The sequence below is a fragment of the Phocoena sinus genome, chromosome 11 (assembly GCF_008692025.1).
Source record: "Phocoena sinus isolate mPhoSin1 chromosome 11, mPhoSin1.pri, whole genome shotgun sequence".
In the NCBI taxonomy this organism is placed as follows: Eukaryota; Metazoa; Chordata; class Mammalia; order Artiodactyla; family Phocoenidae; genus Phocoena; species Phocoena sinus.
The window spans coordinates 41,647,847-41,671,673 of record NC_045773.1 but is presented as its reverse complement, the minus strand read 5'-3'; the positions used below and the strand labels follow the sequence as shown (position 1 = coordinate 41,671,673).

The 23,827-nt window shown below is 50.0% G+C and overlaps 1 protein-coding gene across 3 annotated transcripts in view; it reads right to left on the bottom strand.

Annotated features, from left to right (window-relative positions):
• Window positions 1–7,679: 7,679 nt before the first annotated feature.
• The window catches only part of FYCO1 (FYVE and coiled-coil domain autophagy adaptor 1), a 114,105-nt gene continuing 97,957 nt past the window's right edge, over window positions 7,680–23,827 (bottom strand). For all 3 annotated transcript variants that reach the window (XM_032649030.1, XM_032649033.1, XM_032649032.1), the window contains exons 16-18: window positions 20,834–21,044; window positions 13,534–13,643; window positions 7,680–11,546 (exon numbers count right to left, since the gene is read on the bottom strand). In XM_032649030.1, coding sequence (XP_032504921.1) covers window positions 11,471–11,546; window positions 13,534–13,643; window positions 20,834–21,044 — 397 coding nt within the window. In that variant the 3' untranslated portion in view covers window positions 7,680–11,470. The remainder of the gene's footprint in view (window positions 11,547–13,533; window positions 13,644–20,833; window positions 21,045–23,827) is intronic.

Genomic DNA, 23,827 nt, shown 5'->3' with positions numbered 1-23,827 from the left:
TCTAAAAGGTCTCACACTGTGGGCGACACCTTCTCAGTGGGACTAACAATATAGGGAACTCAGAATACCCTGGGAGACTAACAAAGGCAGAGTGAGCCCCAGTACTTTCGTTCAACTTTTGGAACCAGAAAGCCTCTAAGGGCCAGAAGAGATCTGACTCACTGAGACAGTGTGGGACCATCAGCTCTAATCCTCATTGGTGCCACTGAGGCAGGGAAGTGATTATCACAGTTCAGGAGCTGAAAGAAGACTCTGGCTTCTTTCACTGTTGATTGGAGGTTATGAGCGTGAGGGAGGTCAGACTGGGGAGAAAGGTAGGGGTTTCCTCAGACCCAGATGATGAATTTAGATTCTATTCCACTGCCAGGGATAAGATATTTAAGTGGGAGTGTGACTTGATCTGACTCATGTTTTAAAGATCTCTAAAGCCCCTGGGTGAAGAAAGGTTGGCAGGGGTTCTGGGAGTGGGAAGGAAAGGGTAGAAGCAGAGAGACCAATCAGAAGGCTGCTGCAGTTGTTCAGGAAAGAGACGATGGTGGCTGGGCTCAGGGTGATGGCGGCAGAGGTGGTGGAGGAGGTGGATGACTTTGAGACTCATTCTGGAGTAGAAGCAACAGGCGCGGGTGAGGGTTGAGAGAAAGGAAGGAATCAAGGATGAGGTTTTGAGCTTGAACTTCCGGGCGGTCGGTGGTGCCACCACTGGGGAGGGGAGGATTAGTGGAGAAGAAGCTTGGGGGTAGAAATCAAGAGTTCCATCTAGGGTCATCCTAGCTCTCCCCGCAAGATTGGAGTTAGAGAAAAGATGCAAATCTGGAGGTCACCCACATGAAGATGACAGTCATGCCCATGGGAACTGCTAAGATCAAGACAGAGTGGAGAGGACGAGGGCTGAGGGTAGGGCAGGATGTGGCTCTAGGAACCCACTATTAGAGGCTGGATAGAGGAGGAGCCTGCGTGGGGGACCAAGCAGCGCCCACTCAGGTAAGAGAAACAGGAGAGGAGTGTCACCGTGGGAGGCAAGCAAGGGGGGATCAAGGAGGGATCAACTGTGTTGAGATGCTTAAAGTTGGAGGATGAGGGCCGGGAGCGTGTCTGGACTTGGCTCCACAGCGGCTGCCTGTGGCCTCGATGTGAGTGCCTTCTGACGCCTCGTCAGGGCAGATTAGGGCTGCGTGAGAAGCACATGGGAAGTGAGGATGTGGAAAGGGGATGTATAGACAACACTCATGTCAGATCTGCTGTGATGAAGTATAAGGGGTCATCCAATGAAACAATTTTTTCGATACAGTGTTCTCTTTTTGTCTCACTCACAATTACGTGAAAGGAGTGCTGTTAGAACGTGCCTGTGCTCTGTTCAGCTATGTCCCCGTTACTGCTGCCACAAAGCTCTGCGGTATAAAACAGTAACCGTTTACAGTGCTCCCCATTGTGAGGGTCAGGAATTTGGAAGGGGATTGGCTGGGCGTGTCTAGCTTGAGGCCTCTGGCCGCTGTCAGATGCTGGCTGGGGGTGTGGTCACCCGAAAGCTGCACTGGGAGGGTCAGGCCACTGGGCCAGAAGCTGCGCGGCCTGCCAAGTAGGGTGCCAAGCCATGGTCCCTCAGCACAGGGGTCGCACGTAGCAGCTGGCTTCTCCTGAGCAAGGGTCCAAGAGGACCAGGGGGAAGTTGTATGTCTTTTTCTGACCTGGCACCAAAAGTCAGTCACATAGCATTACTTTGGCTGCTCTCCCCAGTCAGAGCAGTGCCAGGCCAGCCCAGGTTCAAGTGGGGGAGTGGCCCCAGACCCACCTCTTACGGGAGGAATGTCTAATAACTTTGGGTTGTGTTTCACAACCACCAGAAGCTGCTATTCTGTAAATTAACTTGTCTTCAATGATCCCAACCGCTCAATCCCTCAACTACCTAGCTGACTGATACCCAGAGAGGAGAGGAAAAGGGGTTGGACAAGGTGTATGCAGAGAGCTTTCTTGATAACAACAGCTATCACATTTCTGAGTGGCTCTTTATGGGAAACACTCCATAAGGCCCTTTTTGTTCTTATGTGGTTTCCACAGCATCCTTATGAAGTAGCTACTGTTATGTCTCCCATTTAACAGATGGAGAAAGTGGGGCACAGAGTACCCCCCATCACCACAAGCCATAGCTAGCAGGTAGTGGTACCAGGAATCCATTCATGCCTTCTTGATACTAGAATCCGACCTCCTAGATACTGCTATACTTTTTCCCCAAATGGAGTTCAAGTACTTTTGCTCCAGTGGTCAAACTCCCACCATGGAGCCTAGGAATAGCTCTCTTCTCATGTGGGTCGAGTCAGGATGGTACGGTGGCCCCAGATGGGCCAGCCCTGAGGTCGGGGGAGCAAGAGGCCTGATCAGATTGTGGCTTGCTCCCAGGCCCTCCCGTTCTGGCTTCATGTGGTCATGCTCACAGGAGCAGTGGCCCTCTGGTGAATGTAGGAAGAGATGAACAACTCTGTTATGACCTGAGCTCGGAGGAACCGGGCATTTGGTTGTTTACTGGGAAACTGAGATAACCACAAACTGAGGTGAATTTGTTCTTCTGATAAATTAGTTTTCAAATTTTAAAAGTTAAACTGGCATGCAGTAAAAACAATTGTATGGTACAAAAAGTTATAAGAGAAAAGTAAAAGCCACCATCTCCAAAGCCCCATTTCCACAGGCACTCATTCTTCAACCCACCCACCTTGAATATGCTCTTTCCTGTGTTTTGCTGTCACAGACAATGTGTCCATGAAGAGTCTTGTGTGTATCTTTGTGCACAGGGATGAGTGGATCTGGAGAAGGCCTGTATTTTCCTGAAGGAGAGTGAGAATCGGGGTGGAGGGGGAAGTGCAAGAAGGGAAGATCGAACTGACTCTGCGGTAGAATGATAGCAAAAATAGTCCGAATTCTCCACCCCTTGTCCCCAAAGCCTTTACAATGTGACCCTGCAGTTCCTCCCATCAAGGAGTCCCTTTCCCTATACCTTGAACCTGGGCTGGCCTGTGACTTGCTTTGGTCAACAGAATGTGGTTGAAGTGAGGCTGTGCACTTCTGAGACTAGGTCTCCCAAGGCTTGTGTACTCCTTGCTCGCTTGGAAACCTGCCCAGCAGGCGTCTGAGCAAGCCTGGGCCATCCTGCTGGGGGAATGGGAGACTGTGAGGGGCAGAGCACAGTCATCTGGCCAAGGCCATGCTAGCCCAGCCAGCCCCAGGGGACCAACCAACTGACCACAGACATGGGAGTGAGCCCAGCCAAGGTCAGTGAGCAGCCAGCCAGCCCTCAGATGTGAGAGAGCACAGCTGAGATGAGCGGAACTGCCTAGATGACACACAGCTGATGGAGGGCAGACACATCAGTGAGCCCAGCAAGAGTGAGTCCAGAAGACCTTCTAGTCAACCTACAGATGTGTGAGCGAAATGAATGCTTAGTGGTTTAAGCCACCGGTTTTGAGACTGTTCATTATGCAGTGTTATTGTGACAATAAACAACTGATAAAGCCTCATGTATGGAAGATGATACACAGTAAGGGCCTGAAGGTTAAGAGCTGCCATAGCATAGCCTGGTATATGGAAGGTTGTTTTTTAATCACTGGAGAATCTATGTTCTAGTGAAATGGTAACGGTTTGGAGAACCGCAGCCGTCTCAGCCTAGTAGTAACCTCTTCTCCAAATGGTTCTAACTTATCAAGTTCCCTGGGTCTTTGGTTTCCTCATCTGGAAAACGTGGCTGACTTATGGCAAGAGCCTATTAAATTAGATATGCTGCTATTAATTATATGTTATTATTAACAAATCAGTGCTGCAACGAGATGATCTTTGTATTCTTTTCCATGAAGACCTGCCAGAACCCAAAGGTCCTTAACCTTTTTTTTCCCCTCACGCACCCCTCTGACAATCTGACAAAGCCTATAGCCTCCTTTTCAGAATGTTTTAAAATGAATAAAATAAATAGGATTATAAAGGAAACCAATTACACTGACGTATAATTCTCTAACTATTAAAACAAATTTGTGAACTAGCAACACACATGCCTCTTTATGAACACGTTAAATAAAATCTACCAGCAGGCCTAATGACAACCTTCATTTCATAGTGGAAGTCAGCATAAATGATATTTTGAGCGTCTGCAACAACTTTCGTGTAACTTGAAAATATCTGTCATCTCCACCAGTGACCGAGTCACAGGTCTTGCTAATACATACTAGTGTGGCATGTAGTCTATATCCATAATTGAAGGAAGACCTACGTTTTAATTAGATAATAGGGGAAAGATGTCATTTTCCAAGTTCATAGACCTTCTGAATTCTGTGTATGGACCAGCTTAGGAACCCAAACCCTTTGGTACCAAACTCATATTTCTTCCTCTAATTCTTAAATTGTGGACACATATGGGACTACTTTGGATTTGGGGGAGGGAATGTCTTTCCATTTACAAATGACGCCAGTTAACAACATGTCCCTTGAATACAAATACAAGCCATAAAGAAGAAAATTATGATTGTAAAAAGATTTTACCTGTAGAATAGTTTCATATCAGGTGATTCATTTAGAAATATCTTCCTCTCCAAGAATGAAATTTCCACCACTGCATCCTAGTGCTTGGATCAGTGGATTGAGGGATAGGTCCTGGTTCCAAGATTTGAGGGTCACTGGCAGAGTTAAATTAGAAGACATATCCATTAGCTGATTTTATTCCTCTCCTCAAGTTCTAACCAAAATGGTGACACAGTAGTGATCATCAATGACTTTCTGGTGTGGTCCATGGATCACCTCCACCAGAATCACCTGGCCGACTTGTGAATGAACCAGACCTGATGAACCAGAGTTGATGTGGGGAGTGCCCATGACTCTGCATTTTAATGTGCCACCAGGTAACCCAAATAAGAGGACTTTCTTCTAAGAAACTCTATGCTACTTGCTTTGTATTTACTGACACTTAATAAATGAACAGTTTGACTCTGGAGCAAAATTGAGCCCTGGGTGAGTCTTGGGCTTTTCCTGATAGCTTAACACCTGAACCCTTGATCCTAAGGAGCCTGTGTGCCTGATCTGTGCCTCATGGGTCCCTATCCCTCTTCCACAGGGTCATCTTGGGGGTGTGAACGTGTGATCCTCTTGCTGAGAACACCCAACAGTCCTGTGGGGTCCTTGCTGGTGGAGAAGGGCTGTCTTTACAAAGACCTTTGGTTCTACATATGGACCCTGTGTATCGTGCAAAGGCCACTTGGAGGGCTGACCTGCTGCCACACGCAAGGGCTGTTTGGTGAAAGCACGTGGGGCCTTGAAGTCAGAGGGACAAACTGGATTACCTTCTCCGTGTCTGCATTCACTGCCTTTGGTGTCTGTTCCGTAAACCTGCCATTTCCCCACTGCTCCTTTCCTCCCACGAGAAAGGCGGCTTCTGCTAAGCTGGCCTGCGGTGTGGCACCCCTCGAGGCCTCCTCCGGAAAGGCCCTCCCTGCTGCTGGTCCTCTTTTCGGACCCCTTCGTCACTCTCCTATCCTTTCACCCTCCCCCACCCCCACCCGCTTTCCTTTCTCACGCCAGGGAGAAGACAACGCCTGACCCACTGACCTGGCAGACGGATGTGTGACCTCCCAGGAATGGTGTCCTTCTCTCCTTGAGGCTCAGTCAGAGGCCACCTTGGGAGTGGAAAGCTGGGAGGCCTCCCTGAAATCACCTCCCCTTTGAGGATTCTGTGGAGCCACAGGCCCAAAGCCAAACCTGCTCTGGAAATGAGGCCTTCCTTGGGGAAGGGCACTCACGCTTCTCAGCTTTGGCGAGGCCTGGCTCCCTTTGTTCATTTTTGAGCTAAGAAGACTACTCATTCCAGGCTGCATATGGGGCTGCCAAGTCTGCGATAACCTCAGCACGAACCTGCCAGGAGGTGTGAGGAAGCTACACCAGCCTCCATCCTCCCCCAGGGCTCGGGGGATGGGGGAGGGACCAGGAGACACACATCAAAGACCAGAGGTCAGCAATCACACTTCTGACTTCTGCTCGGCTTTACCATCTTTCTTTAGAAACCAGCAGGTGTGGAAAAAGTAAAAGGCTGACCTTTCTTTCAACCCTAACCCACTTTGAGCGGCTTTCATAATAGCTCGGCTCTCCCCTGGGTTTTGATGGCTTCGGCTTCAATCTCTCCCCCCCGAAAAAGTCCGTTTTCTCATCTTGGGCGACAGGTTTCACCACCTATTTGCTTTTCAGATGTGCGTGCGTGGCGGGCCCCACTTGCCAGATTTTTCCCACGCATCTTCAAACCGAAAGGGCTGACCCTGCAGACAGTGTCCTTCTGAGTCACCTGGGGAAATCTCTACGTTCTCCAGCACCACGCGGCGACCGAGCGGAAGAGGTGTGGAACCGAGCGCCACGGCGCGTACGGACGCCGAGATGGGCCAGAATGCCTGGAATCGAGTGGGGGCTGGGAAACCCTGGAGCGGAGGATTGGTTTGGTCACCTTGGACTACTCAGCGGTTCAGCAGGTGGGGTGAGGTGCACAGGGATTCTGCCACGAAGGATCCCAGCCCAGATAGAGCAGCCTGCACATCCATGTGTCCCCGTCGGTTCTCCTTCTAGGCCCAGTCCACGTGGCCACCTGAGTCTCGGGAGGGACTGTCCTATTAATAAAGAAATCCTTCTGCTGTGCTGTTTTGGGCACTTGGATGAACCACTCTTCTGTTACTGGACAGTAAGAGGCTTGACTTGAAGGTATAGGGGGTTGTGAGGGGTCGGATCTAGTGACCAGCTCACCTCCATTCTCCCCAAACCTCCCCTGCAGGCTTGCCCTTTGTCCTTCTCTGACATGGGGGTTTTGGGAGTTTGTCTCTGGCCAAGTTGGCCAGTGGGATTGTTGATGGCTTAGAGCTGACCAAGGCACCGAGTGTCCTCGCCGATTCAGAGGCTGGCGAGCTCTCTCGTGCCTGGCACAGTGCTGGCTGGATGCTGTGAGGTGAGGCAGAGGGAGATGAAGATGCAAGAAACACAGGTCCTGGCCCTAGCGGGAACAATCCGATTACGGAAAGTAACTTATTCCTGAGTAACTGATGAAAGATGAGGCCACAGGAGAATCTGGGGGGCAGGGGGAGGGTTGGAGGGAGGTGGAGGGAAGGGGGACTGGGAGGAGCTCTGTGGGGCACAAGGCACTCAGGAGAGGTGAGTGCAGATGGACTGCCCAGCTCGAGCTCAATCTGCCCGGTGGAGTGACTGGGACATGCACCCCGGGGCCTGTGTCCAGGCTCTTTGCTGATCCTCTGTACTGCCTCGTGCTGGCAGTCTTGCCCAGATTTATATCCAGATTCACTAACTGTGGTTTTAGGTCACCATGACCTCCTCCCCCACCCCATTATGCTGGTAAATCAGGTCGCTCTTTGCTCAGTGTGCTCTTTGAGGACCAGGGGAGGGCTGCGGAATTTTGCTGAAAGCAAAAGCTCACCTGGCAGAGGGCAGTGGGTTGGTGCATTGCGATGGCTCAGGCAGGTCTGGACACAGGCCTCAGAGCAGACTGTGGGTCCAGATATCAGGCCATGTGGCAACTGTTCAGGGCAGCTGCTGGCTCAGGCCCTTTTGAAAAGTCATGGTACAAGACATGTCCCAGAAGGGCAGCTCGACCCTGACTCTGCTGTGGGCAACTTCATCGCTTGCCTTATGTCTCAACAGAATGAAAGATGACACTACTGTCAATGACATAGTGTTTATTTAAATCCTGAGGTTAAAAATAAAGACATTCCCAAATGGTGCAGCAGATGCTATAAGGAATATGTTTTAGGATACAAAAGTTCATCACCCCTGCTGTGCAGGTAGAGTGTTGACACTTGATGTGCTTCTGGGTAATTCTTTGGCAGATAAGAATGCGATGGGTTTCCAGACCCGCTATCCCATAGGGCTGCAAGAACTGAGGATTAGTCAATTAAAGTGCAATTCCGATTTGGAAGCCATCCAACTGAGGCTTCACTGTTGCTCTGCAGCCACCAGGGGCAGGATCATCTCTGGATAACACTTGTCCTAAGGTTCTAAGGAAGCCTTTTTATCAGAAATGCCTCCCCAAATTTAAAGATGTACTTTATTATTTTGAAAAAGTGCTTAAGAGAGAAAAGGCATTAACTCAGTCTTTCCTGTTTCCTTGGAAGAAGCACAATGAAAAGAGAGAAACTTACCCAAGGTTCCACTGAAAAGTACGTTTCAGGTAAGCATTTTGTAAATGTGGATGGCTGACTCCAGTCTCTGGGCAACCCTTGGTTCTGAGGATCACAGATGGTGGCTCTGCTGATTCTCAAAACCTCTGAATCAAGGATGGGATTCTCCCATGTAGAGTCACCAAGGTGGGCTTCTGAGATTGAAACTCCTGTAAAACCACGTCAGTGGACATCTAACCAGTATCATAAAACAGATTGAGATTTCATCCCCAAATGGGGATTTCTTTTCACGTGAGTCTGGAATGACTTCACCACCGAAGGTGAGTGACAACCGAGAACTGCCAGAAAAACCATCCCCTCTATTTTTGAACTACATAGTGTGGCTTTTCATGTCTACTTTCTAAACCCTATGTGGTGTTTCAGTTCCAGATTCCTGCTTGAGAATTTCCTTGCCTGCTCTTGGTCCAGTAGACCTGGAGTAGGTGGGCTCCAGCCAGAAGCGCTCTGCAGAGGCCACGCTTTCTCCCAAACACCCTTCCTTGAGGTTTATGAGTGTGCCTGACAGAGGCTGTGTTCATGGGCGAGGGTGATCAGTGGCTTCTGAGACAGTGGTGAGCAAGGTGGCTGGTATCAACACTAAAGAGTGACGGTTATTCAGAGAGCTGGGCCATCAAGGGGCTGCTGGGGTTTTGTTTTTGTTTTTAAATAGTGATCTGAGACCCCAAGGATGTTTCCTTCTTCTTGACTTCTAGTGTAATTCAGTCTACTGGGTGGAGCCACCACTTTCAATAGCTTTCATTGTCGTTTGCATTAAAAAAAAAAATACTGCAACCCCAAAGCCTCAGTAAAATTGGGAACCTGTTTAAAATAAGAAAGCTATTTATAGGAGCCATACCTAAATATGGCTGCAAGCATACCTGCAGCCATACACATTCTCTAGCCGCATAGTGCACAGCAAACCTGAGCTCACACAGCAGAGGAACAAAGGACAAGAGTCCATTCAACACAGAAAATAAATATGCTGCAGAAGCGGGGTGTGACCGGGGGTCGGGGGGCAGGTCTCTGAACACAGCAAAGGCCTTTTTGCACAGCTGCAGTCACCTTTTGTTGTGGTGCCGCTAGAGGCCCATGCTCTCCTGCGGGAGTGGCTCTGGGTTGGCTTCACAAGAGCCAAGTGATTTTTTAAGCTACAGTTGGGCTGAGTGACGGAGGTTCAGAATCAGCCTCAGATGGAATGTTCCAGGCCTTTCGCAGGAAACACATCAGCTACTCTCGAAACGCTGGTTCTAGCTGCAGGTGACAGTGGTGATACCAGCAGAAGGCCATCAGCTTGGCCAGTCTCCACGGTATCCTGGGAAAGCTAAGCACCCAAACCAAGATCCCAGACTGCTCTGGGTTCTTTTGTTAGTTTCTCTCATGTGGTGGACTAGCTACACCTGATTATCCAAGAGGGTGGGTGGCTTTAAAGGCAGGATCATTTGCCCTGGAACAACCTTTAGGCTGTGTGGCACCCTGTGAGGACAAGCACGAGGCTAGGAAGTCTCTGGGGGCCTGGCTATTTCCGTTTTGGTGCTGAGCACTGTCAGGACCTTGCTCGAGGAGATGCTAGAGACGTGGCTTTCTGCCACAGGCGGCTGCTCCCAGGAAAGACAGCACAAGAGGTCCAGCTTTTCTCGGTGCTAATCTCTCTGGAAGGTTCTGTTCACCATGGCCCAAACCCCACTTAAAGTGACTGGGAGTGCCTAAGTCTCCTGTTTAAATCAAAGCTCTAAATCCATCGCCAAAGTCATTTCCTCCTGCCCCTGCCCCACGAGTCCTCTCTGCTGGTGCATGGTGGGTGTGGGGTCTGAGCTGAACTTGGCCTGGGGTTCCTGACCCATTCTCCAGCTCTCAGAACTGGTCAGACCAGGCTTGGGAACCACGAGATAAAGCTTCAAGGTGGTGTGGCTTGGCTTAGTCACCAGCCAGCACTCAGACCCACAGTCACCCTGCCCGGCACCCTCTCCCTTGTCCCCAGCCAAGGTGGGCTGCTTTGTCAGATGTTCTACTCACTGTGAAAAGTACCTGGGACCTGACTGCCCTGTGAACAGGGCACAAAAAGGCCATCAAAGGTGAGCCCTCTGTGGTGGGAGAAGAGGGCCACAGAGAACAGGAAGACTATCTCCTCTCGTCCTGGAAAAGGACAGAGGAGTCATTTGCCCCAGAGGGAGGCAGCTCACGGGTGTCAGGTGCAGGCTGAGCAGCAGCAAGTGGGCAAATGGGGTGTAGGGAATCTGGTAGGTGGGGAGGGGGGATCAAGAGGTGTGCAAAGAGCAGATTCATGAATTATGCCTGTTTACACTTGAGTTACCAAAGACTTCTGTTAAGAAGCCCCAATTTTTAAAAGTGGTTCCTACCCTGATTTATGATCTTTAGTAAACATATCTGCAGGTGGGGCAGAAGCTCTTATTGATATAAACAAAGACAGGCTGTCAGCTAAGGAGTGAGCCCTACAGGAGTGAGCACAACCCTGCGTTTTGGTCATGGCGTTGACATTACCCAGCATCTGGGCTCTGGCCGTCCGCAGACAGACAGCACTGCAGGCCCTCAGTAGGTGGGTTCTGTTCCCTGGATTAGCTTCAATTCTGATTCTTAGGGTGATGTTTTGAGCTGTTGAGAGGTCTGGCTGAGTGAAGGGCTTTGCTTGAGGACAGAATTGCCCAGACAGAAGGGCCAGGAGGCAAGTGCAGCTGGAGGACCCTCTGAAATGGCTGAGTTCTGGAGCAGCCCTGGACTCACGGGGCAGGAAGGGACAGAGGCATGATGGAGGAGGCTGGTTGGGATCTTGGGTGGGCCCCTGGGTGCCCCGACCTCCTTTTCCTGGGAGGACTCGAGGGCCTCACAGGGTCTGGCCAGGGCATCCCAGCTCATGGTCACCCATGATGCGTGGCCCCAGGCTGGGCACAGGGGGGCCATGTCTCTCCCTGAGCAGAATGTGGGATCCTCTCTCGCCTGGGAAACTCTCCACAGGAGGCCTGGAACCAACTGTGCCCCCAGGAGAGGCCAATGGTCTCCTGAGTGTTTAAAACTTTGGCATAGTGTCCCTCTGGGTGTGAGGACAATGAAAACGTTGCTTGAGCCCTTAGAAGCCACAGGGCTAAGAGTGACGTGCGTGGTGCTGAGTACGAGGAACCCAGCTCCAAGGGCAGCCAAGGGCCCGCTGCACAGTGGATCTTGATAGCTTCAGAGCAGCTGGTTTCTGTTTTTTGGGTTTTGTAAGTGCTTTATGTGACAGGAGAGGAAGAGTAGTGTTTCCTGTGGGTAATGGGAAACTATTAACATCCACGTGCTTGAGGTTACAGGAAATCACTTCCATCGTAGATCACAGGCCGGTCAACCGTTAAGTGATAAAATACTTTCTTGGAGACAAACCTGAGGAAACAGAAATGGAAAAGGAGGTGTTACCTTGAGGGCTAAAAGCCCGAGGGGCAGCAGCTGCAGTGACCTGGCACGGCGAGTCTTTGTGCAGAGACCTCTGCTCGGAAGCTGGGGCGTCTTGCAGAATGTGTGGACTCTTCCAGGCCCCCTCACCCCCATTTCCTGTCTGTCTAGCAGAGACATCTCCCTGCAAAGTATCAGGGGTCTTGGGACACTGCCACAGACTTTCCTGGGGCTTGGGTGCAGAAAGGCCCTTGGTCTCACACTGTGAAGCCCCGCCCCCGCTTGCCTTGCTGCTCTGAAGCAGTCCCGGGGGTCTCCGGGGTCTAGGTGGTCTGGACTGCACTGGGGAAGTGAATGGAGCAGGCATGGAGAAGGACATATACGGCGGAAGTGAGCCTGGATTTCATTCTGACTGGGCATCGAAATCCATTTTGCCGTCCATGCTTTGGAAGTCTCGAGTCGGCCCCTGAGATGACCTCATTGGATTAAGGCCAGAGTGTGTCACTGCACCACGGCCGCTTCTAATGATAACTGGGGGCCAGCCTGGGGCTGCACTCTGCCCTCAACATGCCTCTACCGGCCTCTCCGTCAACACACAGTGGGGCTCTGTGAGGTAGTAAAAATGTTGGCTGCCACTTCAGAGGAAACTGGGGTTCAACTAAAACCCACAGAGGGAAGAGCAGAGCCTGTGCCTGGCTGGCCTCCACCCAGTCTCCTAACTGCTGCCCCAGAGGGGCTGAGGCCCACGTCCAGTCTGAAAGCAGCTCTCTGGACACGCTGGGCCTGTGCCCGAGAGTCCTGCTAACTCAAGGTGTGTTCATGTTCATGGTGGGGGGGGGGTTGGGGGGAGGGGCAGGAGTGGGGCAAGGTGGAAAGCCCATTCTTCTAACCTCTCCCTTGGTGGATGCCCATGGCCACAAGCCCTGGGAGTTCAAGGCCTGGAGGTGGTGAGGGGGTGGCACTCTAGCTTTCCCCTAGAGTGTCCTATTAAGTTATTCCCAGCCTATTAAGTGGGCTTGGAAGGGCGCCCATGTGGAGGGATGTGGCCGCTAGCTCAAGGTCCCGCTCAGAGAGGATGTGGCTGGATGCTGACAAGACAGGTCTTATAAAAGAGGCAAGCCCCAATTAAGGGCTTACGCTGAAGCAGAAGACATAAAAGGGACAGGTGCCCAGCAACCTGTCTCACGTCTCCATGACGTAGGCCCCTGGCTCACAGCAGATGCTCAACCAATGGTGGTCCTCTATCCTACTTCCTTTCTTGGCCGCCCCTCTAGCCTTATCTCCCTACATCCCCATCCTCCTGCCCCCCAAGCCCTACACTCCTGGATCTGCATCTGGTGCTTTGAAACAGTGCTTCCCAAAGATGGTACCTGCTGCTCCACTCCCATGACAGGAGGGCCCAGGGGCCTCACCTCACAGCTCTGGTCTCAAACTTTAGCCTTCATTCCTTCGCTTCTCTCTCATCCATCCATCCATCCATCCACCTAATCCTTCCACTATATTTACTGGGCTCTTCTCTGGTCTGGGCAGTGGGAATCTGGACAGCAGAGAGGCAGAAGAGCGTCCCGGGTAAGAGCCTAGAGTCTGCAGCCTGGCCACCTGGGTTCAAATCCAGCTCCACCACCAGCTGTGTGACTTGGGATTGTCACTCTTCTATCCTTCTGGTCCTCAGTCCCTTAGTAGTAACACAAGGAGAAAGACAGTCCCTATTGCATGAGGCTGATGTGGGGCTGAAGTGAGTAAGTAAGAGCGGAGGGCGGAGAACACACCTGCCATGTGGCGAGAGTCTGTAAGTATTAGCCTGTGTGTTACACAGTCTATAACAGACACCGAACACCAAAGCATAGGTCTAAAATCAAAGAACTACTGATGATAAGCTACTGATAATTAAATAACTTCTTTTAAACATCCACCTCTGTTCTTGGGACCAGGTGCCGGGTGGATTCCTCTGGATGCTGATGAATGAGGCGGCCCCTACCTGGAAAAGGTGTTGTCGAAGATGAGCATGTAGATGCCTGGTGTGCGGACCTTGAGCTGGCCCTGGATGTTCTCCTTGTGGGAATTGCATCGGGTTGTGGGAATGAGCACCTGGGAAACAAAGCAGATAGGAAAAGTGAAACAGAAGCTGAGAGGGCACCATGGATCCTCTGGGCAGACTCTGTATCTTGGGGAAGGAAACTGAGGCCCAGGGAAGCTGAGTGCCTGCCTCGTCTAAGGTCACAGCTGAGCAGGGTTGGGGCTGAGATCAGCCCCCAGGATCGGTGGGGTACCTTCCACATGCCCTGGGTGGGTCGATAACTTGAGATAGTGGGGAGGCTGTAGACACGAGTTTCATCCAGAATCATGAATTGGTCAGCATCCCAAAAGAATGGTCCTCCAGCCTCCTCTGACCATGGCCAGTGCCAGAACGCTCCACCATCCAGAGGAGCAGCCCCCTTCTGGCTTCAGGAAGGTGAGGCTTATTCTAGGTGAAATCCTGCCTGGCTCTTTCCTTTGCGCAGGTGCTGCTACCCCTGGGGGTCTCACAGGACAGGCCGAGCCCTCTTTCCACATCTCTCGAGCACTTTGTGAAGCTGCTGGGCCCACTTTCCTCCAGGCTGACCACCCCTGGCTCCACCCGTGGCTTCTCACTTGGCCCCAGTCGGTCCATATGCCTCAGAGCCCTTTCATCTTTCCAAGTCTCCTGCTTCCTCTCTATCTCCTCTGAGAAGGAGAAATTAATCCCAGGAGACATTTATTTTCTAAGGGCCTCACTGTCAAGAGGCCAAATCTGAGCAAATGCTGTGTGCTGGACAGGGCCAGGGCTGGGGTCTATCGATGGCCAACCTCTTTCCCATGGGCAGAGTCTTCAACCTGTTAGCCAGCTAAGATACTTTAAAATTGAAGATATGACAGGAATTAACACAAGAGCCAACCAAAATTAAAAACATTTTTTTGAAGGGACAAGCACTTAGAGACAAGACCCTCTAAGGGGTCTTAGAGGGTCTTGTCTCATTAAGCATCCATAAGCCTCCCATTTTTGACTACACATAAATGGTCACGCGACCATGTTAACATCTTAGCAACGGGTTCCTAAGGTGGTGAGCTGCCCCACAATGTAAAAATCTTCATTCTCTACAAAATTAAATGTTGCTCCTTTTTTGGAAATTCAATTTTTGTTAAATTTAGTTTTAATTTTTTCCTATTAAACATTTTTCAACCTGTGCAAAATGACTGAATCCAAAATAGTTATAAAGATGTGGTTACTTTTTCAACTCAAACTTGAATACAGCTACCTGTTTCCTGAAACACTACATGGTGCCCACAAAGTTCCCAAAGTGAAGTAAGTTCCCACAAAAGGCTCTGCTGCCCTTAAGGATCTTGTGTTTTAATGGTGACAACAGATAAAAAAACATTCAATTATGTTGGGTGAGACTGTCATGAGGGGTCTACCAGGGAGGGGTGCCTATCCCAGCCTCTGGGTGGGAGGGAGGAGAGGCAGAATCAGGGAAGACTTCCTGGAAGAGGCAACCCTGAGCTTGGACAACTTAGCTAGTTATAGGGAGGTCTGGCAGCTCCAGGGAGCAGGGACAACATATTCAAAAGCACGGGAGAATGGCTAAGATTTACCCTCTCAAGTAACAACCAAACCCAACAAAATATACAAAACAGTTTTTAAGACACTGTACATCAGGCAATGATGGACAGTGATCTGTGAGAGAACAAGGTGAGCCCTGCAATTGCCCTAGTTTACTGCTTTGAGAGGAAAAGAGAACAACAAGCAGATGGAACAAATAAAAAACAGTAAGATGAGAGACTCAAACCTAACCTTATTGACAATCACATTAAATGTAAGTAGGCTGAACATCCCAATTGAAAGGCATGTATTATCAGGTTGGATAAAAGCAAGCCCCAACCCCATCATGCCTGCAAGAAATACAATTTAAGTGTAAAGATACAAAGAAGTTAAAAGGATGTAAGAAGATATACCATGTTAACACTAGTCAAAAGAAAGAGGGATTGACTATATTAATATCAAAGTAGATTTTTACATCAAAGAATGTGGCCAGGGACAGTTTCATAATGATAAAGATGTCAATTTCATCAAGGGGACAAAACAATCCTAAACATTTATGCCCCTAATGACAGAGCTTCAACACATATGAAGCAAAAAGTGGTAGAGTTACAAGGAGAAATAGAATAAATTCATAATTATAGTTGGATATTTTAATGTCCCTCAATAATTGATGAAATAAGTAGACAGGAACTCAGTAAGGAAATAGAAGAACACTGTCAACTGACTTGATCTAACTGATATGTATAGAACACTCCATCCAACAAGAGCAGAACACACATGCATTTCAAGTGTACTTGAAACATTCACCAGGTAGGCCATATTCTAGGCCATTAAAAAAAAAAAGAACCCAAAACTTATATTTAAAAGGATTCAAACTATACAAAGTGCATTTTCTGACAATGGAATTAAGTAAGAAAAAAAAAAGCAGTTGCCTGGAAAATCCCAAAATATTTGGAAGCTAAATAACATACGGGTCAAAGAGAAGTCAAGAGGGAGATCCCAAAGGCATGGGAGAGAGAGACAGCACACAGTATGTTCCTGACACCACAGTACATGTGCTCTGGCTGGAAGCTGGTGGTGGTGAGGGAGTAGGACGGGCCCAAGACAAGCCTGGAAGGGACAAAGATGCATGAGGACCTACTATGCGTGGGCTCTGTGGCAGCTGCTTCTTATCTCATCAAGTTCCATTAATGTCCTACAATATTCTAATTCCACTGGGGACTGAGAATCCTGGGAGGCTGGGTGGTTGGGTCTGTTCCCATGATGCATAACCTAAAAATTCTGAGCCTGGCCTAAGATACTTCAGCAACCACATGTAGGAGGAAGTGCTGGGGAGAAAGGCCTGCGCCTCAACCTTCCCACACACTACTTTGATTACAAAGCAAAACCCAAGAGCTTGTTAAGGCAGGTCCTCTGAAGAGGACACGTGTAAGATAATACTCTTCATTTCTTTATAAACAGTCTACTCTATGGACTTTTGGTTCATTCCAGCTGCTGTTTTTTTCTACCACGGTCAAAATCTGTAAGACTGATTTTAAAATCAATCAATCAAAACGTCTAGGGGAGGGCTTCCCTGGTGGCACAGTGGTTGAGAATCTGCCTGCCAATGCAGGGGACACGGGTTCGAGCCCTGGTCTGGGAAGATCCCACATGCTGCGGAGCAACTAGCCCCGTGAGCCACAATTACTGAGCCTGCGCATCTGGAGCCTGTGCTCCGCAACAAGAGAGGCCGCAATAGTGAGAGGCCCGCGCACCGCGATGAGGAGTGGCCCCCACTTGCCGCAATTAGGAGAAAGCCCACGCACATAAAAGAAGACCCAACACAGCAAAAAAAAAAAAAAAAAAAAAAAAAAAGTCTAGGGGAGATTAACGAAGGCTCTGGTGTCAAAGCCCGTACAGCAGAGGTGACAGGAGATGACTGGGGTCTCACGTAACCCTGAGTGAGACAGGTCTCTTTTGTGTGAGCTCTGGGGGCGTCTCTCATCAGCCTCCAGTGCTTGGGCGCCCATGACCTGATTTAAGTGATATGTCTGCAAAACAGTCCAAGTTGGTTTTACTGCTTTCTCGAGGGACTCTAGTGACCTGGCGGCCTGGTGCAGAGCCAGGGTTCTATGTTAAATGGAAAAAGTCAGTCTCAAAAGGCCACATATTGCATGATTCCATTCACATGAAATGTCCAGAACCGGGAATCTGTAAGGACAGAAGGTAGGTTGGTGGTTGCTGGGTGGAGGTTGGGGAGTGACAGCTAATGGGCACTGGGTTTCTTTTTGTTTTGGGGGATGATGAAAATGATCTAAAATCAGACAGTGGTGATGGTTACACAACTCTGTGAATAATACCGAAATAACAGTGAATTACACATTTTAAATGGGTGAATTATATGGTGTGTAAATTATACCTCAATAAAGCTGTTTAAAAAATAAAGTCTGGGGTCCTTGCTCCCAGTAGCCTCAGGCAGGCCTCTGAGCTTCTCTGGCCAAAGAGAAAGGCAGGGCCTAGGTCTTCTTCCCCGATTTGTCCCAGGCTTCAGGGCAGCAGTCTGCACATGGGTAGCCTCAAGTCCTTGATTCACCGCTTCTTTCGTCAAGTGCTTCCCAAAGTCAGTCTCTAATCTCAGTGTCGAGGCATGGCCTTGATAGAGGAGGTCCCTCTGGAGAGAGGGTGGTCCCGGGTGGGAGTGTCTGACATGCCCCTAGAGATGGGAATGGCCTTCCATGCTGTTCCCTCCACCTGTATGCTTTTCCTCTAACCCATGTCCCCCTGCCAGCCCCTCCCCACAGCTTTTCTTGGTTTGGCCCAGGAGTCTCCTGCCCCGATCACTGCTCCCCAGGTTAGGTGCCTGCCCCCTACTCCCAAGTGCCACCCCACCATGACAGTCACCACCTGGAATCACAGTTGTTTCTTTCTTTCTTTTTTCCCCCACAGTTGTTTTTTTAATAAGGTCTCTCTCTGATCACACCATGAGCTCCTCGAGGGCAGATCCCATGCTGTTCCTTCTCTCTTTATCCCCAGTGGGCCCGCCCTACAGAGCCCAGTGTACAGCGTACACTAAATGGTTGTGAACAGGGTGCAAGTACACAGCATAGCTCCTCATGCCTGAACCTTCACAATCATGAAACCTGAGTGTTGCAAGTTGCACTATGTCCCATTGTTCCCAGTAAGGTCCAGTCTGGTCAGGGCATCATACGGGGAGTCCCCAGGATAGATGCTAAAGGTGTGAGCCTGGACGTAGGTTCTCCAGGTTGATGTCTGTACGGGACCTCAGGCAGACCTAACAGCCATCCCCACAGCTGGCTGGTGACAGTCGGGCCTGTGACGGCAGAGGAGCACCTGAGCACCCTTCTCACCCACCCTGCAAATGGGTTCCTTCTGCCCCCTGGCGTCCACTGTGGGAAAGACAATGGCAACCATATCCTTCAGGCAATAAGGGAGCCAGAGATGAGGATGGCTCCTGGGCGTCCCTGAGCTCCTGATTCCTGGGAGGAACCACACAGGTCTCCCAGGGCCATGAGGATTAGGCTGGTGAGTGACTGAGCAAGGAGAGAGGCGTGGAGACCGGATCCAGTCACCTCCCTCTCTCCCTCCCACAAATATCCACCAGCATCTAACGTGCGCAGACACAGTGCGAGGCGCTCGGTGGGCGTTGGGAACAGGAGGTGAGCAGCGAAGGTGCTGGTGCTGAGTTCCAGGTGGTGCAGCTGGTTGCTAGTGCAGAGCTGAGAAGCACGCTGCCTAAGCTGCTGCCCAACCAACTGCCCAGAGGCCGCTCTGCACCCAAGTTTCGTCATCAGCAAACCTGCCTCATGGACCGAGACATATGCCCAGGTGGCAGCAGTGAGCCTGAACCCACTCTCTGACCACAAGCCCAGGACCTCCCGGGTGGACGTTCAGAACCACTTGGGAAGGAAGGGCTCCAAGGCTACACAGTGTGGTGTGACTGTGAGCCTCCAAAAGGAAAAGAGGGGTAGAGCAGTTTTTAAATAAACACAAGCATGAGACTCCAATAACCAAGGCCAACTCAGGGGGGCCAGAATTAAACTGAAGGAGTGAATTTGAAGAGGACAGAAATGACAAAGCAATCTCTATAACAGGCAGATACCACCAGGACAGGGATGGCAGGAGAGCAAACACAGATGGACACATGTCCCCCCATGTGGATACTGAAGCTGAAGCGGCGACCTGTGTGCCCAGCATGCCTGAGCCGGGCCCTCCTGGGGCTCTGGGCCTTCCCCAGCCCTCACTGCGAGCCCCTTAGGACACCCAGAGGACCACAAGCGTGAGGGACTAGTGGATGTCATCGCAGAGACTTCACAGAAGGCTTCTTTCACACAACTTCAAATTGCTCCTCTCTAGCTTCATTCTTAGAAAATGGAGATTTTGTATTAGAAGTCTAGGATCTACCCGGAGCTCCAATCCAGCCTGTGTGACTGTCCTCACTATTCCTTCCACTCACAGTAATTCAAATGGAACTCGTGTTTCCACCCAAACCAGCTCTCCCTCCATCATCCCCTGGCACCCTCCCTGCAGAGATTCAGGTGTGGAATTCAGACCCTCCCTCTTCCTCGGCCCACAATGAATCAGCCCCCACGGAGGCCTGTTCATTGTCCTGTGCTCTGCATCCTACTCCATCCTTTCTACTCTTCTTCCCCTTGAGCTAAACCAGTGTCTCTCAACCTTGATTGCCCACTGGGACCATCTAGAGATCCCCCTAGATAGGGGGATGCCCCTTAGAGATTCTGGTTTAGTGGTCTCGGGTGTGGACTCAGAAGTGTGTTTTAAAAAGCTTCCCAGGGCTTCCCTGGTGGTGCAGTGGTTAAGAATCCGCCTGCCAATGCAGGGGACATGGGTTCGAGCCCTGGTCTGGGAAGATCCCACATGCCGCGGAGCAACTAAGCCTGTGAGCCACAACTACTGAGCCTGTGCTCTAGAGCCTGTGAGCCACAACTACTGAGCCTGTGAGCCACAACTACTGAGCCTGTGTGCCACAACTACTGAGCCTGTGAGCCACAACTACTGAAGCTCGCATGCCTAGAGCCCGTGCTCCGCAACAAGAGAAGCCACTGCGATGAGAAGCCCGTGCACCACAATGAAGAGTAGACCCCGCTCACCGCAACTAGAGAACGCATGCGCACAGCAATGAAGACCCAATACAGCCAAAAATAAATAAGTAAATAAATAAATTTATTTTAACAAAAGCTTCCCAGGTGTTTCTAATGTGTGGCCAAGGTTGAGAACTATGGTCCCGGCCACTGTCAATGTCTCGTGTTTAGAATGTCTTAGGAGTTTATGAACTGGTATCTGCCACGAAGATTTCCAGCCCAACCACCCAAGTGACACAATGGCTATGAGCCTCTACTGACCTTTCTGAGGGTGAGATGCTGAACACCCTAAGCTCATAACCAGAAGCAAAGATCTTGGTCCCCACCTCCCATGGTGACCCGTTCTTGCTCCGCATGGCTCTGTTAAAGAAATGATCCTTAAACTGAGTCACACATATGTATTCCTTTCAGTTTCACCTACTGACCTATTCCAAGGTCTGTCTGAAGCTGACCCAGGAGTGGGCCTTCAGACATTAGAAGACAGCTCTCCTCCCCCAGGCTGGACAAGCCCGGGTGTGTTGCCCGCTCTGCATGATGCAGCCCAGACACGTGTCTGTGTCCCTCTCAGAAGGTCCCAGACAAGCTCTGCCCGGGGAATCCCGCTGGCAGGGAGATGGCCTCACCTTACATTGATCCAGTGGCGTGTCCTCCGCCTCTCGGTACACCACACTGAAGGAGATACTCTTGGGGTCGGAGGAGAAGACCCAGCTGATGGTGAGGCCTGCCTCGGCCACAGTGATGGGGATGAGGCTATAGGTACTGGACCTCACAAACAGCTCCCTGTTGCCCTCCCCGAAGTTGGCGATCTCTTCCACTGTGAGGGGTAATTTTATCCTAAAATACGAATGCAGAGAGGGACTTGATCAAAGCAGGGAAAGCGTTTGAGTCCACTGGCCAGGTTGTCTGTGACTCCGAGGTGACTGGAAACCCTGGAGGCTCTTGGGAGGAAAAGCCCTGGGTCCCCATGACTGACACGCTTAAACATGGGAGAATTCTTGATGTGCAGCTCATGCCATCAGATGTTTCCTGAGCACTTACTAGGTGCCTGGCATAGCTCTAGGCACTGGGGACACAGAAGTAAAAAATACAGATGATAATCCTTGCCCGCGCCGGCTGGAACTGAGAGGACAGCCTGGGCCGCTCTGTGCCGCTCAAGGACGGGAAGCGCGGGCCGAGGCCTCAGCTTTCTGCAGCTCTCCTGCAGCTGCCCTGCGGCTCAGCTGTCCACTCTTTCTCTCCCCTCTCTCCTTCCAGTTCCTCGCCTCCCGCTTTTACCTAATTAGCACCAGAAGTAAGCACACGCATTGTTTGAAACCTCCTGCCCTTTCGGTCAGTCATCCCTCTTTTCAGCGGAAATCCGGGGCCCGCCAAAAAATTCCAAGCAGGCACCCTGACTTTTCATAAATGCAAACACCCCACACTCTTTAATGCAGGGTAGTCTGACGGCCCTGGGGAGACAGGTGTCTTGGGGCTGTGTCCCTATTCTAACTCTCATTAGCTGGATTAAGAGCCAGTTCCAAAAGTTTAAAGGGTTTAGGGACAGTGAGTTTCTCTGCAGGACCCAGAGAACCCGGTGCTGGTACCTGCCTCGCTTCTCATCTGCCGCAGGGCTCACCCTCACGTCACCCTCAGGCTCCTCACCTGCAGACAGGGACAATCACGCCTGCCTCTGGCGGGAGTGACAGTTACGTTAGAAGATAAACCTGTGCTGAAGGGCAAAGTCTCCCTGATTAAGTGGTGCCTCCTCCTGCCCAGCAAATCCGGAGGCAGCAGGTGAGCGAGGGCCACGAGGGCTGGGCCTCCAGCGCGGGGCTGCAGCTCAGGAGTGTGTGGCCCTGGACGGTCCCATCTCCTCTCCTCAACTGTGCAAGGGCTAACCCTGCTCGCCAGCTTCGGGTGTTGTCACAAGGGCTGTGTGAGGAAGCAGGATGCTCCCGTCTACACACGAGGAAGCTAGGATTCAAAAAGACTAAGCAGCTCTACCCAGGTCCGTACAGGTCTGATCCAAAGCCATTGCCTTCTTACTACACCAAACTGCCTTTCATGGACAAAAATAGTACTGTCCCCTTTAACACAGGGGTGGAAACCAAAACTCAGAGAGGGTAGGTAACTTGCCCAAGACTGCACAGCAAATAAGTGGTGGTGCTAAGAATTCTGTTGGCTCCAAAGTCGTAGAGGTGGATGGGAATACTCCCCAAGCTTTGCAAATGAGAAGACTAATCAATGATTAGAAAACCAAAATGCTCTAAGGAACAGCTCTGATACAGGTCATTCACCTGTGTAAAAATTTAATTCCATGGACCACTTTCCCATGTGTTAATTTAAGCTTTATTGCTAATTATAGTAAAAAAAAAAAAGGTCTTGTCCAATATTTACAATTTTCAAGAATCTGCAAGTAGGCAGAAGGGTCCATTTTGGAAAGAGGTCTCTTACAACATGGAAATCTTGCTGCATTACTTACTCTGACAGGGTGCCCCACTAATGCTGGGTCATTTCATAATTTTACATTCTAGAATTCTCCCCTTGCACCGAGTTACTTGGATTGTGCCTTTACTCTTTTTTACCTTTCTAGACCTCATCTGTTCAGTGAGAGGACAATACTCGGTCTCGCCAAAGGAGATGCTCATAAAAAGAAATCAAGGGTTTGCCATCTCTGCTCAAATATAATCTTAAATAAAAGAAGTCTGCTGTCCATAAGACTCACATCATAAATGTAAATTCAACTGGTCTCCCTACTTCTGTCCCTTCATAGTCATTCTCCACATGGCAACTAGAATGACTCCTCTTATAATGTAAATTATATTAAGTCACACTTCTGTTCCAAATCTAATTTTAAAGCTCCCATTCCCCTCAGATTAAAAGCCAAGGTCCTTACAATGGCCAAGAAGGCCTGATGTGACGTGGGCCCTGTTCCCTCTCTGACCCAGTCTCCTTCCCTCTTTCTGCTTCAGTCACACTGACCCTATCCCTATTCCTTAAACACACCAGACACCATCCTGCCCCAGGGCCTTTGCACTGACTGTTCCTTCTGCCTGAATGCTGTCCCTCACATATCTGCATGAAAACTCCTTCAAGTCTTACCTTCTGAGCGTTTTCTATTTAAAATTGCAACCCCACAAACGTATGGACACCAAGGGGGAAAAGCAGGCATGGGGTGGTGGTGATGGTAGTGGTGGTGGGATGAACTGGGAGATTGGGATTGACATATATACACTAATATGTATAAAATAGATAACTAATTAAAAAAATTAAGAAAAAATAAAATTGCAACCCCTCCCCCCAATCCTACTCTTTGTTTCTTCTCCAAAGCAAGCACCACCTTGTAACATACTATATAATTTACTTATTTACTGATGTTTATTGTCTGTTACCCCTGCTGGAATGTAAAGTGAACATGAGGGCAGGAATCTCTGTCTGCTTTGTTCACTGATGTGCTCTAAGGACCTAGAAGAGTATCTAGCACATAGTAGGTGCTGGATAAATATCTGTGAATGAGTGACTGAATCTACTCAATGACCATAATGCAATCACGCAGCCATTCGTTACAACACTGGAGAAAAAGAATGATATGGGGAAATACTCGTGCAATATTAAGTTTAAAAAGACTGTGAAATAAG